Genomic DNA, 19240 nt, shown 5'->3' on the forward strand with positions numbered 1-19240 from the left:
TTGTCTTGGATCTGAAGCAAATGAAATATAAGAGGGTTGACAATGAAAATTGATGTATCATAAATAAATGAAGATGTATTTTCAAACGAATATGTTCAATGCCACAAATGATGGTTTATGAACATAAGGACTCCTTATGGCTCTGTATTGTCTATTCTTATTCTTTTGAGCTAAAATCATCCATAAATGACATTATGATAGATACTGTAAAAGATACAAGATAAACAAATGTTTACCTGTATGAACATAATAAAAGATTACATTTATAACTTTAATCTCATTATAAATCTATGAAAATATTTTTGTTTTAGATAATGCTATCTCTAAATGTTAGATAAAACCAAAAACATGTGAAATAAGTTCATAACTTGTAATATTATAGCTAAGGCAAAACTAACTGTTTCAGAATAATCTATTAACTCCCCTCAGTCAATAATCTATTAACTCCCCTCAGTCTATTATTTTGCAAATCACCCATTTGGTGATCACTCATGTGATCTTAAATAGTGATTGGTCATTTAGCCTATGATATATATAGTAGTCTCGCACTATCGTCTCATTTATCTTTGAAGTGAATCAGTTGCTTCACATTGCTCCTGAGCCATAGGAATACTTCAAAGAAGCCATCAATGTGTAGAGTTATCAGATGAGCGGAAGACAGCCAATTAGAGTCGGTTGAAAATTGACAAAAGATGTCTCAAAGTATCATCAGATGTTCTTCGCCACAACGGGACACTGTGGTGTCTAGTGTATAAGTGATTAGAAAAATATTTAACAAGGCTGACCTGTTTGCCAGACAGTCAATGAAGCACATTCCGTTCGCAGTAAGGCACAAAGCAGCTCGCCTGCAATGAATGCTAAGATCACTTCTAGTAATCCAACAACATGAGGAGCACTATTCATTTTCATAGACGAGTAACATTTTTCTCTTCCAGTCTGATGATAATATGGAATCAGATCCAGTTTATTTTCCATGCTGCAAAGTGATGCGTTTGGTGCTGGTGAAAGTTGATATGGAAAGGAATAAGCACTGGTGTAGGTACGACAGAATGACGCCATTAGTTTCATATCTAGTAAGAGCAATATTTTACAATCCATCGTGTTATCTTATAAGGTGCAATTAGTCCTGGCTTCATTCTAAAGCATGATAATGGCCGTCTTTATTTTCTGAAATTGGTAATTAAATTATTTTAGAAAATCTGATTGATTCGAATGAAGAGGAACGCATGCTCAGTAGAATTTAATCCTGTGAAGTATGTATATAACACTCATGGGACGAGCGTTACATCCTGTCAAATAGCTCCAGGTCTAAAGAGGTGTTGGAAACAGCTATTTTAGAAGAGAGTTTGAAAGTTATTCACATTTTGTTTCTAAGTTTTGGTGCCACACTTCCCTTGATGTTCGAACTGACCATCTTAGAATGACTGTAATGATATGAAGCTACCCATTACTAAATGTTTATTTCCAATCGTAGGCTGAATGCCAAGTCATTTGTATTTCGAAACATAGGATGGGTCATAAGGTGGCTGATTGGATGAATATTAACTGAAATGAATTTTTATATCACTTTATAGCAGTGGTCTTGCTTTGTTATAGACAAAATATTATGGATTCAAATTATTCTTTAATAGTTTTGGAGAGTGTATCTTAAAAAAAATTACTATGACTAATTAGTATTTCTGCTCAATATATATATATGTGTTATGTTTTATTTATTTGCAGATACTTTAAAAGATAAATATATGTTAAAAAGTACTTACAAAGGACACTTATGGTGACAGAAGTTTTCCATGCTAGTGGCATGGCAGGATGGACGGCTTCACAAATATAGATGGCGCCATTGTCGTCCAAAGTGGGGTATAACAAAATCGTACTTACTGTTGTGTACAGTTTGTTCTCTTCCTGTCTAATAACTGTATCTTCTGACTCTAGAAAATAAAATAAAAAACAAAAAAAACTTAATTTTTACAACAAAGGTTAAAAACCAGCAAATAACATAACTTAGTCAAAACAGGCTCAAACAATTATTATAGCGGGGAAATTTAGCCTCTGTGCCAGTTTAATAATAAAAAGACGAAGAACATTTTCATTTGCAAAGCTTCTAACGCTTTGGAATACACTTATTCTACCTTCAGCAGAAGCTAGAAATAATACTATAATTATATTTCTTAACCAATTTTATAATAATATCAATAACTACTTTACTTAAACTGTTCAGTGTGGATATAAACGGAAGGATATTATAGAATTAGTAACGGAAGTGATAAAGTTAGAAATTGTATGAAAATATCAAGTTATAAATATAATTATTGAATCTTAAGCGAAGCTATTTAGAATAATTGTAGGCCTAAGGATGTTCTAAGCCGGGTGGCTTTTCAGTAAGCTTTATCTAACGCGGAGTTCTTGTAGCTTAATGATAGAGAACTGGTTATGTGAAATATTGCGACCTGTGGTTTCATTGTGTGAACGAATAGCTGAGTGATTGCGTTTAAAAAATGGACAGCAGTTCCTATTGGACATTCACACATGTACATAGACTCTAGTTTTTAAGTGTCGTTTTGTAAAAAGAGAAGAAGAAAAACGATTCACCTACTTAATAAGAACCTCTATCCTCAGGCTCATCTCAGGCCAAGCCTACGTTCGTGGTTCGTGTATAATTATACATTTAGTGACTGTAAGGTCACGTACCCTGGCAAAAAAGTTTGTAAAGTTTGAGCCCATAGAAGCAATCCTGATCTCAAGGAATGGTAAGGCTCTATTACTTTCGAGTTCTGATGTGAACATGATATTGTTGAGAGTTCATGTAACTGAGAAATTCAAAAAACGTAACTAGTGGTTCTAAACAGCAAGAAAGTGTCATCAATACGACATTTGTACAGGACGGCTATGAATCCTTGTGGACAGTTTTCAAGCCAAATGGTTTCATGGTAGCATAAGAAAGCTAGTGGATATCGCTGGGCCTAGCGCAGACCCAATGACAAGTCCTTTCATCTGTTCATAAAGTAAGTTATTAAAATGAAATAATTTAACTTTGTGGTGACGACATCAAGATTACTATAGAAAGTAAACATTTTTATAGACATCAAGATTACTATAGAAAGTAAACATTTTTATAGACATCAAGATTACTAAAGAAAGTAAACATTTTTCTAAACATCAATATTACTAAAGAAAGTAAACATTTTTATAGACATCAAGATTACTAAAGAAAGTAAACATTTTTATAGACATCAAGATTACTATAGAAAGTAAACATTTTTATAGACATCAAGATTACTATAGAAAGTAAACATTTTTATAGACATCAAGATTACTATAGAAAGTAAACATTTTTATAGACATCAAGATTACTATAGAAAGTAAACATTTTTCTAAACATCAAGATTACTAAAGAAAATAAACATTTTTCTAGACATCAAGATTACTATAGAAAGTAAACATTTTTATAGACATCAAGATTGCTATAGAAAGTAAACATTTTTATAGACATCAATATTGCTATAGAAAGTAAACATTTTTCTAAACATCAAGATTACTAAAGAAAGTAAACATTTTTCTAGACATCAAGATTACTATAGAATATAAACAATTTTATAGACATCAAGATTACTATAGAAAGTAAACATTTTTCTACCTCTGTTTTTCGTAAAAAGACTTTTACAGACCGTTACACTAATTTTAACACCTTTATCCCAACCTCTTCAAACGAAACCGTGTCATGTCACCTTTACAGATAATTTTTAATTTCTGCTGTTATTACTCTACTTGAAACGAAGAAATTACTCTTCAGCACAAAAGCCTAATAAACAATGGCTATTCGAGTAATTTACTACCCAACATTACTCGCAAATATCTAAACAAATTTCATCCACTCGTTATTTACAAACGTCTCAAAATTTACCCTTTCAGCTCAGACTAAGTACATGTGTACCTCAGGTCACGACGTATCATGTAACGATTTCTCCATGTTTTATAACTGGATCTTTAGACCTTAAACTCGGCATTAATGAAAGTTTACTTAAAGCTAAGAAACATCTGGTTCCTGATGACTTACAGACATCTTTATACTTATAAGTATTCTAAGTAACTTCACCTAATACTCAGCACTTTGTTAAGTATAGTTTATGATGTGTTCATGAAACTTTTAATTTTATTTTAATATACATTCTTCTTCTTCACCAAATATTTGAAGTAAATTAATTATACATTAGGGAATAAATATCATTACAGAATTATTTCCAGATTTAGATAAGTAAGAAAACTCTTATTCTTGTTTCTTTGAGAAACTTTTTTTACGATGGTTGAATTACGTTTCACAGTTCAATAAGGTTCCTGAGTTTCACTTAGTAACACCGATTATGCTTAAAATATTTGTTTGTTATTAAACATAAAGCTACACAATGGTTTATTTATGCTGTGCCCATCACAAGTATGGAAACCCTATATTTAGCGCTATAAGCCATCAAACATACCGTTAAAACATCGGAGGAACGTATGCTTACAAATTAATTTGCTTTTGCGAGAGAGAGGGAGGATTATATTATTATCGTGCTTCAATGCATTGTAAGTATGACTGTCTTTCAGTAAACATTTCCCGAACGTTAAAATATTCAACGCCTGAGTTGTTTATTATAATATCTTGAGTAATTATTTTATAATAAACAGCTGCAGTTTATGACAAATAAATAAACACCCAAGATGAATTTCTCTTTTTCTCACACTCGATTCACTATGATTCTGGTTTTCCAGCTAGAGTTACGGTAACATTTAGCTTTCCTAAAATAAACTCCGAAATTAATTATTAATAATTTTCTAAGTAAAAATAATAGGGTTTCCATAATTATTGAATTAGAAACGCAATGATTATAGACGTATCCGTTTGATAATAAAGGTTTTGGAAGAAGAAAGAGAAACGGTACAAATGCACCCACCTGTTAATAATTGAACATTGTTTCTGTACCAATTAAGTTGAACGCTTGGTTTACTTCCTTGAGAGCTGCAGGCCAAGTTGATTCTCTCGCCTTTGTGAACTTTAATAGTTTTATGAGTGGTTCTTCCATTTATCGTCAGCTGGTCCGGAGGAACTATTTGATATCAAATATTATGATATTCGCTGATAAGTTGAATAATAATAATACATACTGAATTCATTACAAGACGTAGTCTAAACTGTTTGAAGTGTTTGTCACAATTCCGCGAGTTGTTTCAAGAAACGTCAGAATTCTAGATTCTCTGATATAGTTATTTTAGTATGTCCGATAATGATACAGCAAAATGCAACAGAGTAATTATCCTGAATTACAAAAACTGAAAAATATAATCATAAAATCTGACGAATTTTAAAGATAGGCTTATATAAAAACACAACTGAAAGTAAGTGTGTTATAAGCCAGCAGTGATCTTTATGTATGACGTGTCTGCTAAAAATGAAAATGCTATATCCTCTGTATAAATTGATATATAACTATAATTGCTTTCAAATTTTGTAAACACTAATATTTGACATATACGTACCTCGTAGCTTCTTATTAGAACTTATTAGTTCTAGAAACACTAATATTTGACATATATGTACCCCGTAGCTTCTCGCATTATTCTTATGATTACTGAACAACCTAGACTGTTATATATCGTGTGCTGTTTTGCACAGGATATTTTGTAAGGCGAGTAATATGAAATAATAGATCATTTCTTTCTTTCCTGTGTGCTTCGAAAAAAAAAAGCCATTGTTGATTTTTTAAATACAAAGCAGGATTAAGTAAATATCCTGTAGAAAACTTTTGTTTGTTTGTTTTTAAGCACAAAGCTACACAAAGGGCTATCTGTGCTCTGCTCACCACGGGTATCGAAACCCGGTTTCTAGCGTTATAAGTCCGGAGACATTCCGCTGTGCCACTAGGGGGCTGTAGAAAACTACTGCTACACTAACGCTTTAGTAGGTTCCACTGGCGTCTTATTAAAAGCATAAGATTTCTGAATTTAGCATTTAATATCAATTTTGAATGATATATATATATATATGTGGTACCTTTAATTCACTATAAGACATAATCCTACCCAACTCGATTACAAACCTTCCAAAGAAAAATAGAACACATTTGCAAATTCTGCGCATGCGTGTCAATATTTCTTTAGAATTATTGGTCTTTTCTTTCTTGCTTTTTGTAACAGCAGATTATACAACCATTAGCCTAAACCAATATTAACGATTAAATATTTATGATTATGAATGACATTTCGCATGCAATTATTGTATCGAAATGCCCCATATAACACTAGAAAGACTATATTTTCATTATAAGGGTTCAGAACTTTGTCACATTTCATGTCAATATGTTAGAAAGAGAACGACTATATCTTTATTGCAGGGCTTCAGACCGTTATCACATTTCATGTCAATATGTTAGAAAGAGAAAGACTAGATTTTCAATGTAGGGCTTCAGACCGTTATCACATTTCATGTCAATATGTTAGAAAGACAAAGAGTATATTTTCACTGTACAGCTTCAGACCGTTGTCACATTTCATGTCAATATGTTAGAAAGACAAAGAGTATATTTTCACTGTACAGCTTCAGACCGTCATCACATTTCATGTCAATATTTTAGAATGAGAAAGACTAGATTTTCAATGTAGGGCTTCAGACCGTTATCACACTTCTTGTCAATATGTTCATGAAGGAGTTTGTGAGGTTAGCCATTTTGACTATGCTTGGAGCGAAGGTTCTTGTTAAAGTAGTTAGAAATGAGGGATTCTATACAACATTTGTTGCTGCGATACACAACACTTCACACTTAAATCAAAATGTTTCGTTTAAAAGTTGCTTTTACTTAAAAACAATCCAAAAATGCTAACAAACAAGCATGTTAACAACGCTATTTTTATTTCTCATACAGGAAGAACAGTTCAATGTTTATTATCATTTGATGTATCTCATTTCACCGGAGTTATCCATAAACAACAATTTCACTAATTCACACTTAGTTGTAGTTCACACCCATTTCTAGTATAATTTCTTAAAATATTAGCGTGAGCAGAATTATTCATTTTAGCTAACTAGTTTTATGTTAAAATTAATATAAAAGTAAAGTATTTTTTTCAGAAAAACAACAACTTTAATTTTAAGTAAAGCTAGAAATAAAATTATACATTTGAACCGAAGTATAATAAGCTGGCTCTTATACTGAAGGAAAAATGGTCTCGTTTGCTTAACTACATTAAAGAATATATATCCTGAATCCAATAATATAATGTTTATAATTCGGATATTTCTGGGCCATTCAGAATAACTTCCATTAGATAGAGGCCTATCGACATTTGATGCATAACACCAGAATGTAATAAAACTATTTCAACTAAGCTCAAATCACGATTCTTTATCCATTCGCGTTTGTTTTAACGAATTTTAGTTCAAGGGAACAACGTCATTTGAACGAATTTTGCCATAAAAATACCTCGTTCTTCAACTCAAACTCAAGAGAAAATGCCTAGTTCTTCAACTCAAACTCAAGAGAAAATGCCTAGTTCTTCAACTCAAACTCAAGAGAAAATGCCTAGTTCTTCAACTCAAACTCACGAGAAAATACCTAGGTCTTCAACTCAAACTCAAGAGAAAATGCCTAGTTCTTCAACTCAAACTCACGAGATAATACCTAGGTCTTCAACTGAAACTCACGAGAATTGTTTTCATATAGTATTACCGAAGACATATAATTTATCGAAATCATAGCTGACCTTTAACTCTTATTCCAATGTGGTACAATTCCATCAAGTTGTGTTAGACTTTCATTTCGTTATATATATATACTATTATACTCCGTGAGCTCAACCTTCAATCTACAATACAGTGACGGATTGACCCTTGGGTGCTACATATTACTTCCGTCCCAACGAATTCAATTCCAATAAGTCTTTTAAGGAAGGCTACTCAATAATAATCTTTGATAGATATCTTACAGTTAACATGAAGTGGCCTATAAAATGACTCGACAAACAAAAGTGATTGTCGAAGAGATTCGTTGATTTTCTTATCAATAACTGATACGTTTCGTTTCTGACCTCCATTCGCCAAAGTCCATTCCACTGCTTCACGACTTTCGCGCAACTATTTTCATATAATAAATTCAACTTCTATTGAAAAAACAAAAAAAAAAGGTTTGTTCGATTTATCTCGATTACTTTTTCCTTAATTTTATTTGCTAATCAGAACAAATATCGTTCAAAATACGACGCACGCAATTTATTTCAAACCTACTTAAGAATGTAATAGAAAGGAGAAAAATGAGAAAGACATAAACCCTTTGCTAACTGCGTAAGAAACGAGAGTATTGGAATTAAGGTAATAAAAGCTGAAACTAAATTTCTTCAAACGTAAACTATAATCGTGAATTTTAAATTTTCTAACACACGAACTTCATTCAACAACGACGAATCTGCCTACCAAAAGATAGTACTCTATAAATGCAGACAAACTTACCTTTTTTTACTTGTAATTCTATGAGGCATAAGGTATTTTAATATTACCCCCTTTTTTTTTCTCTCAAAATTTAAGAGAACTAGTGTTGACTTGTATTCTGGAAATTGACACTTATAACATTAAGCTATCTGTAATCATAATCAACTGAAAATCATTTACTCAGGAATTATCGCTATATTTTTTTATCACCTGCCACACGAGTCAGCCCATCATCGTGATGTGTATTCTAAAAACAATTAGACATTCCGGAAAGGTTTGGGTTGCTTTGATTAGACAAAAGGAAGACGTTTGGCACTATTTTCGAGGTCAAGGTTGCTGGACCAGATCCGTGACCTGACCCAAGGTCATGGGAGCCAACATGGAGAAGTTGAGTTGTAAATGTAAAATAAAACGATGTAGCAATGAAACATGCTTGAAATGTTATATATGTGTTTGTGAATGTAATGGTTTAAGTGTAGCGATTAAGTTAAACCGAGGGTCCAGGTCGGTTGAGGGAATAATTTAAACGAAGATTCCCTAATCGAGTTGACACTCGAACTGAATCGGATATTTGTCAATTAATTACTATATTGATAGCGAAATGTAAAAGAACCAGCACAATATCATCATTATATTTAAAAAAGAGGGATTGGAATCATATGTAAGAAATAATTAGTTTCAATATTTTGTGAAACTAACTGCACAGTAAAGCCTAAAGATGTAGTGTTGAAGTTGAAGCAGATGCACGATGCATTACAAGATGATATTCCTAAGGACTTTCAAATTTAAAATGCCATTTCTACAATGAAGAGTAAATATCGTAAAGATAGTATAATGCCCAGTATGACATCACCATAGTATAATCCATACAGATTTCATCATGTCATATTTCCATTAATATTTAGTTTTTCTACGTCTTAGAAATTTTGCCAAGCTTAATTCATCGATATTTTTCGAAATAATTCTAAACCACCGGTTGCCAGAATGATTCCCTTGTTGACCTCTCTAGGCTCCGTACTAAAAGATGCAGGGCTGGCTCGTGTGGCAGATGTTGATTACATTATTTCTACACAGTTCAAATCATTACATAGAATAAATGGATCTAAATGATACATTTTAGATTTTTGTCTAGCAACAAATATATTCCATAATTACGATTACATTTTATTGTACAAATGGATGCTCATTTTTTTGTTTCACATGTGACACCTTCCTGAATCATGGCACAATGTAAAACGATTTTACTATGTTGTTCTGATCTATGAGGTAAAAAAATCAAAATCTCAAACAAAAACCTATGATTTAAATCAAGTATCATTCAGTATTGGGGTATAGTTGCTGATCATATTGAAAAAAAAACGGAAATTCTGCTGTAAACCAGTTATCATTACAAGTGTTAATACTGAATAAAAAATATTTCATATAATTGTTATCTTAATTTACATGCTCAGAAATAATGTGTTCCGATATATCGTGCTCAGACATAACATACATTGCAATATGGATTGAATAGGAAGTGTCTTTTTTATTAAATCTAAACATGATAACAGAATAAAAAGTTACTGTAATTAAGTAAATTTTGACATTCTAATTTATTTGTATTACAAATTACATTTTTCAGGCATTCAAAGAAACAGAGAAAAAGTTATTTCTGCTTACGCACAGAAGGTTGTAAGATTATTTAAACAATTGTAGGGAAATCGTAAAGTTATTTATTCTACATACACATAGGAATGAATGTGAACTATTTGTGTTACTCTAATTTGTAATGGTAAATCAAAGACTAACTTACCCAATACAATTAGCCGCGCAGCTGCTCTTATAGGACCCTCATTATAAGCTGGTCCAACCTAGGATATCAAAATTGTTTACTGATTTCAACTATTAGTTGAAGCTCGATGAAGACAAATGTTGCCAAACACAATATCAAACAATATTTTGTTTTCACTGAGCAAGAGCCATTTATTTTTCACTTTTGATGTTTGTAAGCCGCTTATTTTCAGTTTAATAAGATTAATATTATCAGAGGTTTACATTGCACGAAGAGAAGATGAGCGATGGTAAACCAAGATCTGGTAAACCAACAATATGGTAAACCAACATCTGATAAACCAACATCTGGTAAACCAACAAAATCACATAGTTAACTGAATTGTATATTTCTTGGAGTAAGTAGTATCTCTTTATCTATTTTTGTTTAGTAATAAATAAAGAGCGAAACGTTTTTTTTTTCAAACATTAAAATTCTTTAATCTACTGAAAACATGCATTTTATAAACATATAATTTTATATCATTCTCATAATCACTTCAATATTTATATGGTATTTTAATTATAAACATTTACGAATATCATTGCAGAAATATTAAAAAATAATAACCAACTGTGTTTCATACTGTAAACTAATGGTTTTTGTAAACACACCTGACATTGGTATTCACCTTCGTCTTCGAGCTTAACGTCTCGGACCCTGAGATTATAAATGCCTCTTTCTACATCAACAAGCATGCTGTACCTCTTGTAACCAGGGATGGCTGCTTCAAAACCTGCATCCACAAAAATATTTATAATTATATATTAGATTAAAAATCTGTCAGATTGTACTCTTTCCCGGTAGGTGATAAGGGCACTAGACTCGCAATTTAAGGGTAGTGGATTCAAAGCCCCATCCCAACAAACATGCTTGCCTTGGGAAGGTTATAATCCCACTATTCGTTGGTAAAAGAATAGCCCAAGAGTTGGCGATGGGTGGTGATGACTAGCTGCCTTCCCTCTAGTCTTACACTGCTAAATTAGGGACGGCTAGCGCAGATATCCCTCATGTAGCTTTGCGCGAAATTCAAAAACAAACATCTATCACTGTACTTATTACGTACCTTAAGGTTTTACAGAAATGTAACATGCGCAATAAAGTAAAATTTCGACATTGCTTTATTACTGATTTAGATTTCTTTTTAAATGTAGAAAGATGAAATGGATTGCATTGAAATAGGGGTACGATTTTAGTTTGTTTTTTGTTAGCCCAAATCTTCACAATAGATTGTCTGTTTTCTTACACATACGGATACCAAACTCAGGTTTTTTCGTTAAAGGACATTAGACTTACCGTTGGTTCATCAGGGACGGGTATGTTTGGTATACCATAAAAAAACCAGTTGGAGAGACAGGTAAACGTATTGCGTACAATACATGCTGTAGGTGCAGAAAACGACCTCTTTACATTAGACTTACCGTTGGTTCATCAGGGACGGGTGTGTTTGGTATACCATAAAAAACCAGTTGGAGAAACAGGTAAACGTATTGCGTACAATACCTGCTGTAGGTGCAGAAAACGGTCTCTTTACTTCATATGTCACACTAGCTTTCATTGCTAAAAACGTATTTAACCGGGTTTACAATAACATTTTTATAACTTTTGTATTTTATATGAGGCTGTGGGCTTTCCATAACTATACATCTCTAGCGGGTCAAATTTCATTCTCTGTTATCATAAGTAATTCTTGACATAAACCAGTGTCTTGAAAACTTTAATCACAGATATTTCGGTTGATTTAAATCAGTACAAGGTCACGTACCAGACACTATAACGAAAGACGCACTTCGAATACGGTATGTACTTGTGAAACGATATGCGTTTCGTTATTATTCAAGTCTGGTTTGTTTTTTTCGTTTTTTTCATTTCGCGCAAAGCTACACGAGAGATATCTGCGCTAGCTGTTCCTAATTTAGCAATGAAAGACCAGAGGGAAGGCAGCTAGTCATCACCACTCACCGCCAACTCTTAAGCTACTCTTTTACCAACGAATACTGGTATTGGTTGTCACATTATAACGCCCCCACAGGTGAATAGGCGAGCATGTTTGGTGGGACGGGGATTCGAATCCGCGACCCTCAGATTGCGAGTCGAGCGCCCTAACCACCTGGCCATGCCGGGCCGTTCAAGTCTGGTTTGTTGATGTTAAGTTTACACGTAACAAAAATAACTGTCCGGATTTATAACATTAAAATATAATTTACATGTGAATGAATATTCAAGTGACATCAGCTAATGATCAATATTTGGGACATCGACGAATATTACTCTAATTAATGTGCTATTTTTTTATGTTCAAGGCAGACCAGAGTTATTACAAAACAATCACGTACTTCATTTATTTTTCCTCTATTGGAGGTTATCTTCCCGAGTAAGTTGCAGACACACTTATTATACATCAATAAGTACACTAGATACCTTATATCCAATTGTAAGTTAGTTAGCCGTTATTTTAATAGTTCTAACATTACGATAATAGACTTAAATAGTGCACGTTAATTTCAAGAGCAATTGGGATTATACGTTTTGGGGCAGGTTAGTAGAGATAATGCTAGAACAATAATCTCTTATTACAAGTTATTAGGCCCATGATTAGGTATAATTTTGTACATCCATCCGTTAGATATTTGTAATTTTGCATCACTTGCCTATTACATAGCGAGCTTGACACGATTAAGCAAAATAATTATTGCGTATCAATCTTTACGTGGAAATACAACTTAGGTAAGCCAATAGAAGTTCATAAAAAATGTATTTTGAAACTTAATATAAAAAAAGAGTGTAATCGCTAAGATAATTTACACTAGTTAGGCATTTTTCAATATCTTACGCTAGTATTTCTTTCACGGATCATCCATATAGTATTTTATGCAATTTATTAGGGTATTCTACAGAAACATTCTGAAAACAAGTTTATTTCGAATATTCCTCTAAGTATTGCATTATTAATGATACTTATTCAACAATGCTGGACAAGGTTCACTTGATGCAAATACAAACAGAACCAAACAAATAGTGATGATCTTGGAGTTTAATAGAAAGTAATGTGATCGCTAGAAACATGTTTATGACAGATGAGAGATATATGCTCGTTTCTGATAAAATATGACTTATTAAAACCTGAGAACCATTTCCAAGGAATGCCAACTTACTCGTCACATTCAGATTAGAAATACTTTAAATCAGTTGATACTTTCACATAGAATGTTTCAGAACAGATTAAACTGACCTTGTAAACAATGCTTGATTTTAAAAGAATAACTAACAAAATTAACCTGTTTTTTATCATTCTAAAAAATAATTTCAGAGGTTATTTTCTGATACTTAATTTAAATACTTTAATTTACATGAATGATAATACTATTGTAATTTCGTAAAAAACAACTGAATTATTTATATTTTATATATTAGACCAATTAAAATTAGTAAAGCCGAATAATGTCATGCCAAACGTTTCTTTCATTGCCTGCCTCTGATTTTCCCTTTCTTCTTGTCCAAACAGCATTTCGAATAAACTAAATGTAAAATCAATAAAAGTAATATGAATAAAAACGAGTAAATACTCATGTGAGTGGATAATTAAATAATCCGAATGTTGATCTATTTCTTTTCTAGTTAGGATCCATTTAGACATTCCGTTCAAATTATCTTGCATGTAAAAAAGATAAACATTTTTTTCCAGAACATTTACAAGCAGAAAACACATTTAAAAAAATAATTTACCCAAATTCTTAACTGAACATAAGTTACAAGACAATTTGTTATTTGAAACTATCGTTCTCGTGTAGCTTGTCACAGCACCGCTACACATAGAATTTTAATGTAGATATTTTTAATCTGATATAACCCAGCAGTACAGTATCTGTTTACATGGTTGCTTCAGGGATCAATACTACTGCAATCAAACTCACTATCTCTCCGTTCATTTAAATCTCTTCTACCATAGATGAACCTCCTATTCGGCTGAGTTTTCAATAATGAGGACAACAAATGTAAAAAAGTTGATGCTTATAAATATCCAAGCGTCTCTGTACTACTTCAACTTCCTTAGAATCGAATAATAAGTTTTGGAGTGAAGTACAGTATTCAGAGCATTTAACATTTGAAGGTTTACGGATGATAATATTAGATAAGTGTATTCCACTTACAATGTTACTTTAGATCCATTCCAGTTCTATAACCTATAGAAATAAACGATAGCAGCAGAGTAGCATTAAAAACGCCCATGTAACACCCACACAGCCGATATAAAGAGCATGTTTTACAACTACATTTTGATCTTGTCATATCATAAAGACGTATATACATCAAGGATTTAGATTTTCCGAGGTGAGGATATTCTTTATATTTAATGACATTGTAAAGAAAAAATATGGATCAACTCGGACACCGGGACCATCCAGAAAGAGACATGCAACAAGTCGTACTGAAGCATGATAAGCAAAGTGGCGTCTTGCAGAAGGTAAAAATCCATGATAACATGGATCAGTGGCAAAATACATCTACATTTCCCAGGCAACAGCATGCAACATTATAAAGAAGGATCTCTATCTATAAAGTTCATACAGGCCACTCTACACAAGCTGTTTTCCTCGACATATCCATTCAACCATCACATTCATCAAGAAGCTGAAAAATAAAACGGGTATTCATGCTATTCCATATAAAGACATGCCTCTTATGTCACCCATGGATTTCTCTGCGATCGGGCTGTTGAATAGGGCACTGAGAAACCGTCGCCCTCTTATACTTAATGGATTATAGAAAGACAGCAATAAAGAAGGATGTGTTTTGGACATGAGAGTCTTACGCTGAAGCTATTTGTATTGCTAAGTATGCTGCATCCCTATTATCAAGATACACGGTTGTCAGATAATGCATGACCGGACGTGGATATATGGACTGCAACGACACAATAACGCTCCGAAATCGTTTTAATACAACATATTCAACCTCTCCATTAATTTAAAGACACGACACTTTACAGACATCAATATACAAAGCTATAGCAAACTATAGCAAAAGTAATAAATAAAAGTTTATTTTTAATAATAATGTTTTCCATACCAGAAAAAGCTAGTTATAATTTCAGCACTTTAACAATAATCAATAACAAGTACTTTGACGAATTAATTTAAGGTCCTAATTACTTGTGTCAGTAAAATAGGTTAAGGATATCAAAACTGTCATGTTCCAATGAGACTACGATGAGAAGGATACCAAATATAAATGTTAATGAACAAGCAATAATCCATGAGGTAAGGCAGGATTACTGATAATTAATGAGAAACATGACCATAACAAAAATATCACTCAGCTAAAGTTTCGAAAATAATATTTAATGATGTAACTCATCATGGCAAATAATTAGCCAACTCGCAGTTATCAAAAATTATTGAGGGATCTGTTTGTTTGTTTGATCCCCTAAAGTAAGTTTATACTAGAAGATGATCTTAAGTGTAATACAGATAAGTTATTAGAATAAGTTCCACTTGTTACTAGAAAAACGAATAGAGTTCAGATAGCAAAAATCCTTAGAAGATCCAACTTGTTCTAATTGTGAGCCTACTTACGTGATATATCGAAAAAAAAAATTTTACTAAGTTTTGTGGAATAAAAAAACAGTACCTCAAAGACAAAAATGCAACTTTTTTCTTCGAAAAGTGTCACAGCTTACATCCGTACCAAAACAAGTGAAGCTTCCTGAAAAACGGATCAAAATATATATTTGACTTTAAGAGCAAGAAGTGGCGTTGAACTTAGCAAATACGATAGCTAGAAGAAGAAGAAGTGAACGAAAACGCAAAGTAGATGTACCACGTAAATTTGTGTTCATATACGATTCCCATGATTCTGAACATCTAGCGGGAATAAGGCTTCGGGCTAAGTTTTCAAGGAGAATCCTGCTTCTAAAATTCAGATTTTTCGTAATAATTTTGACTTATTTTTCACAAGAGTCTTCCCGGCTTTTGTATTCTGATCCTGCCTAGTTTGACGTCATAATGATGTGAATGATGTGGTGTCACACACATAACGCCATGCTTGATTTGGTTCTGGGAACTTCCTCGTTGACAAGCTTTTATATAGCAGAAAAAGTGCCAAAATTTAAGTGCTTATGTTAGCGACTGACATCAACTAAAATGGGAACAGGCAATCAAAAGAGGAGATATTATAGGGAAAAGAAGTGGAATTGGACTCGTGTAACTCACGAACTTCGGAGAATCGAGCGTGAACGACTGACTGACCGACCGACACTTGGCTTTTATATGTATATATATATTGATAAATAGAGGCCTGGCATAACCTGGTTGTTAGGACACTCGAATCGCAATCTGCGGGTTCGAATCTCCCGTTCCTGAACATACCTGCCCTGTCAAGGCCACCCACTCAAGTATAAAATATTTTACTTTATTCAAATTACTCGATTGGCCGTCACAGAATGAAAACGATAAAATGTAAAGGGAACTTAAAGCTGATGGTGAACACATTTTGCATATGAGTGAAGTAATGGTGATAAAAAATCAAACTTTATTTAAATGATACTTAAGCTAGTTTACGTGTCTACGATTTAAGGTTTACTATGATAAAATTCAATAGCTGCTTAATGGTCTATTGAATAAACTGTATAGTAAATTAATAATTTTACATGCTGTTTTCGTATAATCAGAATATTGCCCACACCACAATTACATTACACACTTATGAACTCCAAGTGCTATTAGCCTAAAGTAATTTCGTTTTCACAAGTTTGAATTCGTTGACTCGGACTTCCCTCCGAGAAGGGTTTATTGATTTACTCTGTACAGTTACCTATTTCAGTGTAGACATACCAATAACGGCGGCTGTTCTCTTGGTAAGAAGAAGGAAATCAATTCAGATGTAATCTATATGAATGCATTGTGAGAAACATAAAGTTCAATATTTAGCCATTACAATTATCTACAGTTTATGATAGCGAATTATCACTATGTGGTCAAACTACGAACAAATGCCATAGGTTTAAACACATCTCTTTCAGGTAACATTACTGTTAAAATACGCTTCTGAAACTGCATTTGATTTTATTGTTGTTGTTGGTATAAACATATCCCTTTCACGTAACATTACTGTTAAAACATGCTTCTGAAACTGCATTTGATTTCATTGTTGTTGTTGGTATAAACATATCCCTTTCAAGTAACATTACTGTTAAAACATGCTTCTGAAACTGCATATGATTTCATTGTTGTTGTTGGTATAAACATAGCCCTTTCACGTAACGTTACTGTTAAAACATGCTTCTGAAACTGCATATGATTTTATTGTTGTTGTTTTTTCCTTTCATTTTTGATATTGAATTGAAACACATCAATGTCCCACAAGAATTTCACGAGCTTATTTTATGACACATTAAAGTATGGAAGATTACTGTAACATTTATGTTTTAAATTAATAGTTTACATAAAACGAAATCGCTTTCATCAGATCTTAAAACAAAAAAGTCTTATTAAAAAGATTAACGTCTATTATTTCACCGATTAACAAGAGATAAGGTGATAAAACTTGTCAACGCATAATCGTAAATCTTGACACAACATATTTCTACATTCCAAAATCCATCACGAATATGACTTCTCCATTATTATATATAATGAAACAAGATACGAGAGCCATTATTTTGGCTGTTATTTTAACACTGAGCAAATCTCGATAGAGTAGTCTAGATAGATTTTAACCAAAATGGCTGTTTTATTACGTTTCATTAGTAGTTCTTTTTTTTAGAATAAGCGTAACATCAGATGAAAGGTGAAACTTATCACGAAACGTAAATATTATTTTGGTACCATGTTGGTTATTTAAATGTTTGTTTTGTATATAAGTGATACAACTTTTTATTCAGACTTTCATAACTTTACATGAAAAGCTAGGGACATGGATTGAAATGTCTACTGAAGTATTTCATGATTAGATTGTGTCTGAATGATACTTTTTTCCTCACATTGTTTTCGACAAAGCAGCTAAGTTCATTGCTTCTTTCCTTCCTTGATTTTTAACTGCTTATTAAAGAGAAGGCAACTGGGTAGTAGCACCCACCGCCAACTCTTGGGCTACTATTTTACCAACGAATAGCGGGATGGACCGACACATTACAATGCCGTCATAGCTGAAAAATCAAGGATTTTCGGTGCCGGGTTTCGGTCCCGAGGCCCGGACATTGCGAGCCTAGCGTCTTAATCATCAGGTTATTTTGTAAATAAGGGAAAAGTTAGAAAACTTGCTCCCTTTATAAAATGCTCAAGTAAAACAAAGAAAAATACTAAATACTAAAACAGTGTTTCTTGAAAAATCTACTTAACACTTTTGTAAATAAATAATTATAACTTTTGCCATATAAGCTAATAGGTCATAATATCATGGAGAATATGTTTCAACACTATTAATGGTGTTTCGTTGAATTTTTATAGAACATGGATAGATAGCTTTTTTTTGGTACTGAAATACCATTATTGATCACAGAAATTTTTATGGCCTGTTTTATTAGATTGCTGCAATTTTCACAGCATGTTTACAAAAGAAGACATGATGGAAGAAAAACACCTAACACGTCGTAGTAGAAGCTGATGTCATAATCTAGTCTCGGTTATGCAATTTTCACAGCATGTTTACAAAAGAAGAAATGATGGAAGAAAAACACCTATCAAGTCGTATGATGTCATAATCTAGTCTCATTCTTCGTTATGAACTTCGACTTATAAATTGTTAACGCCATCTTACGCCATGTGGAGCTTCAGCTTGCACAAATTGATTATATTCTCCTAACAGGAGGCATTTTAAAGCGTCAGGCCAGCTAAGCAATATTTTTATCGATAAAAAACATGTATGTTGTCCAACAGGCACTTTGCCACGAAACTACTAAACAACAACTACCTTGTTATAGGTCTGCAATAACTAAGAAAATGTTCGCAGATTATTATGCGAAACATTTAATAAAG

General features: G+C 32.7%; 1 protein-coding gene across 1 annotated transcript in view; it reads right to left on the minus strand.

The window, feature by feature from the left end:
* LOC111084557 (nephrin-like) overlaps positions 1-19240 on the minus strand; it is a 137616-nt gene that overhangs the window by 52903 nt on the left and 65473 nt on the right. Inside the window, exons 3-6 of the mRNA XM_022381239.1 lie at positions 10880-11001; positions 10248-10305; positions 4932-5084; positions 1761-1928 (exon numbers count right to left, since the gene is read on the minus strand). Of these exons, the coding sequence (XP_022236947.1) occupies positions 1761-1928; positions 4932-5084; positions 10248-10305; positions 10880-11001 (501 nt within the window). The remainder of the gene's footprint in view (positions 1-1760; positions 1929-4931; positions 5085-10247; positions 10306-10879; positions 11002-19240) is intronic.

This window comes from Limulus polyphemus, unplaced genomic scaffold (genome assembly GCF_000517525.1).
Source record: "Limulus polyphemus unplaced genomic scaffold, Limulus_polyphemus-2.1.2 Scaffold154, whole genome shotgun sequence".
In the NCBI taxonomy this organism is placed as follows: Eukaryota; Metazoa; Arthropoda; class Merostomata; order Xiphosura; family Limulidae; genus Limulus; species Limulus polyphemus.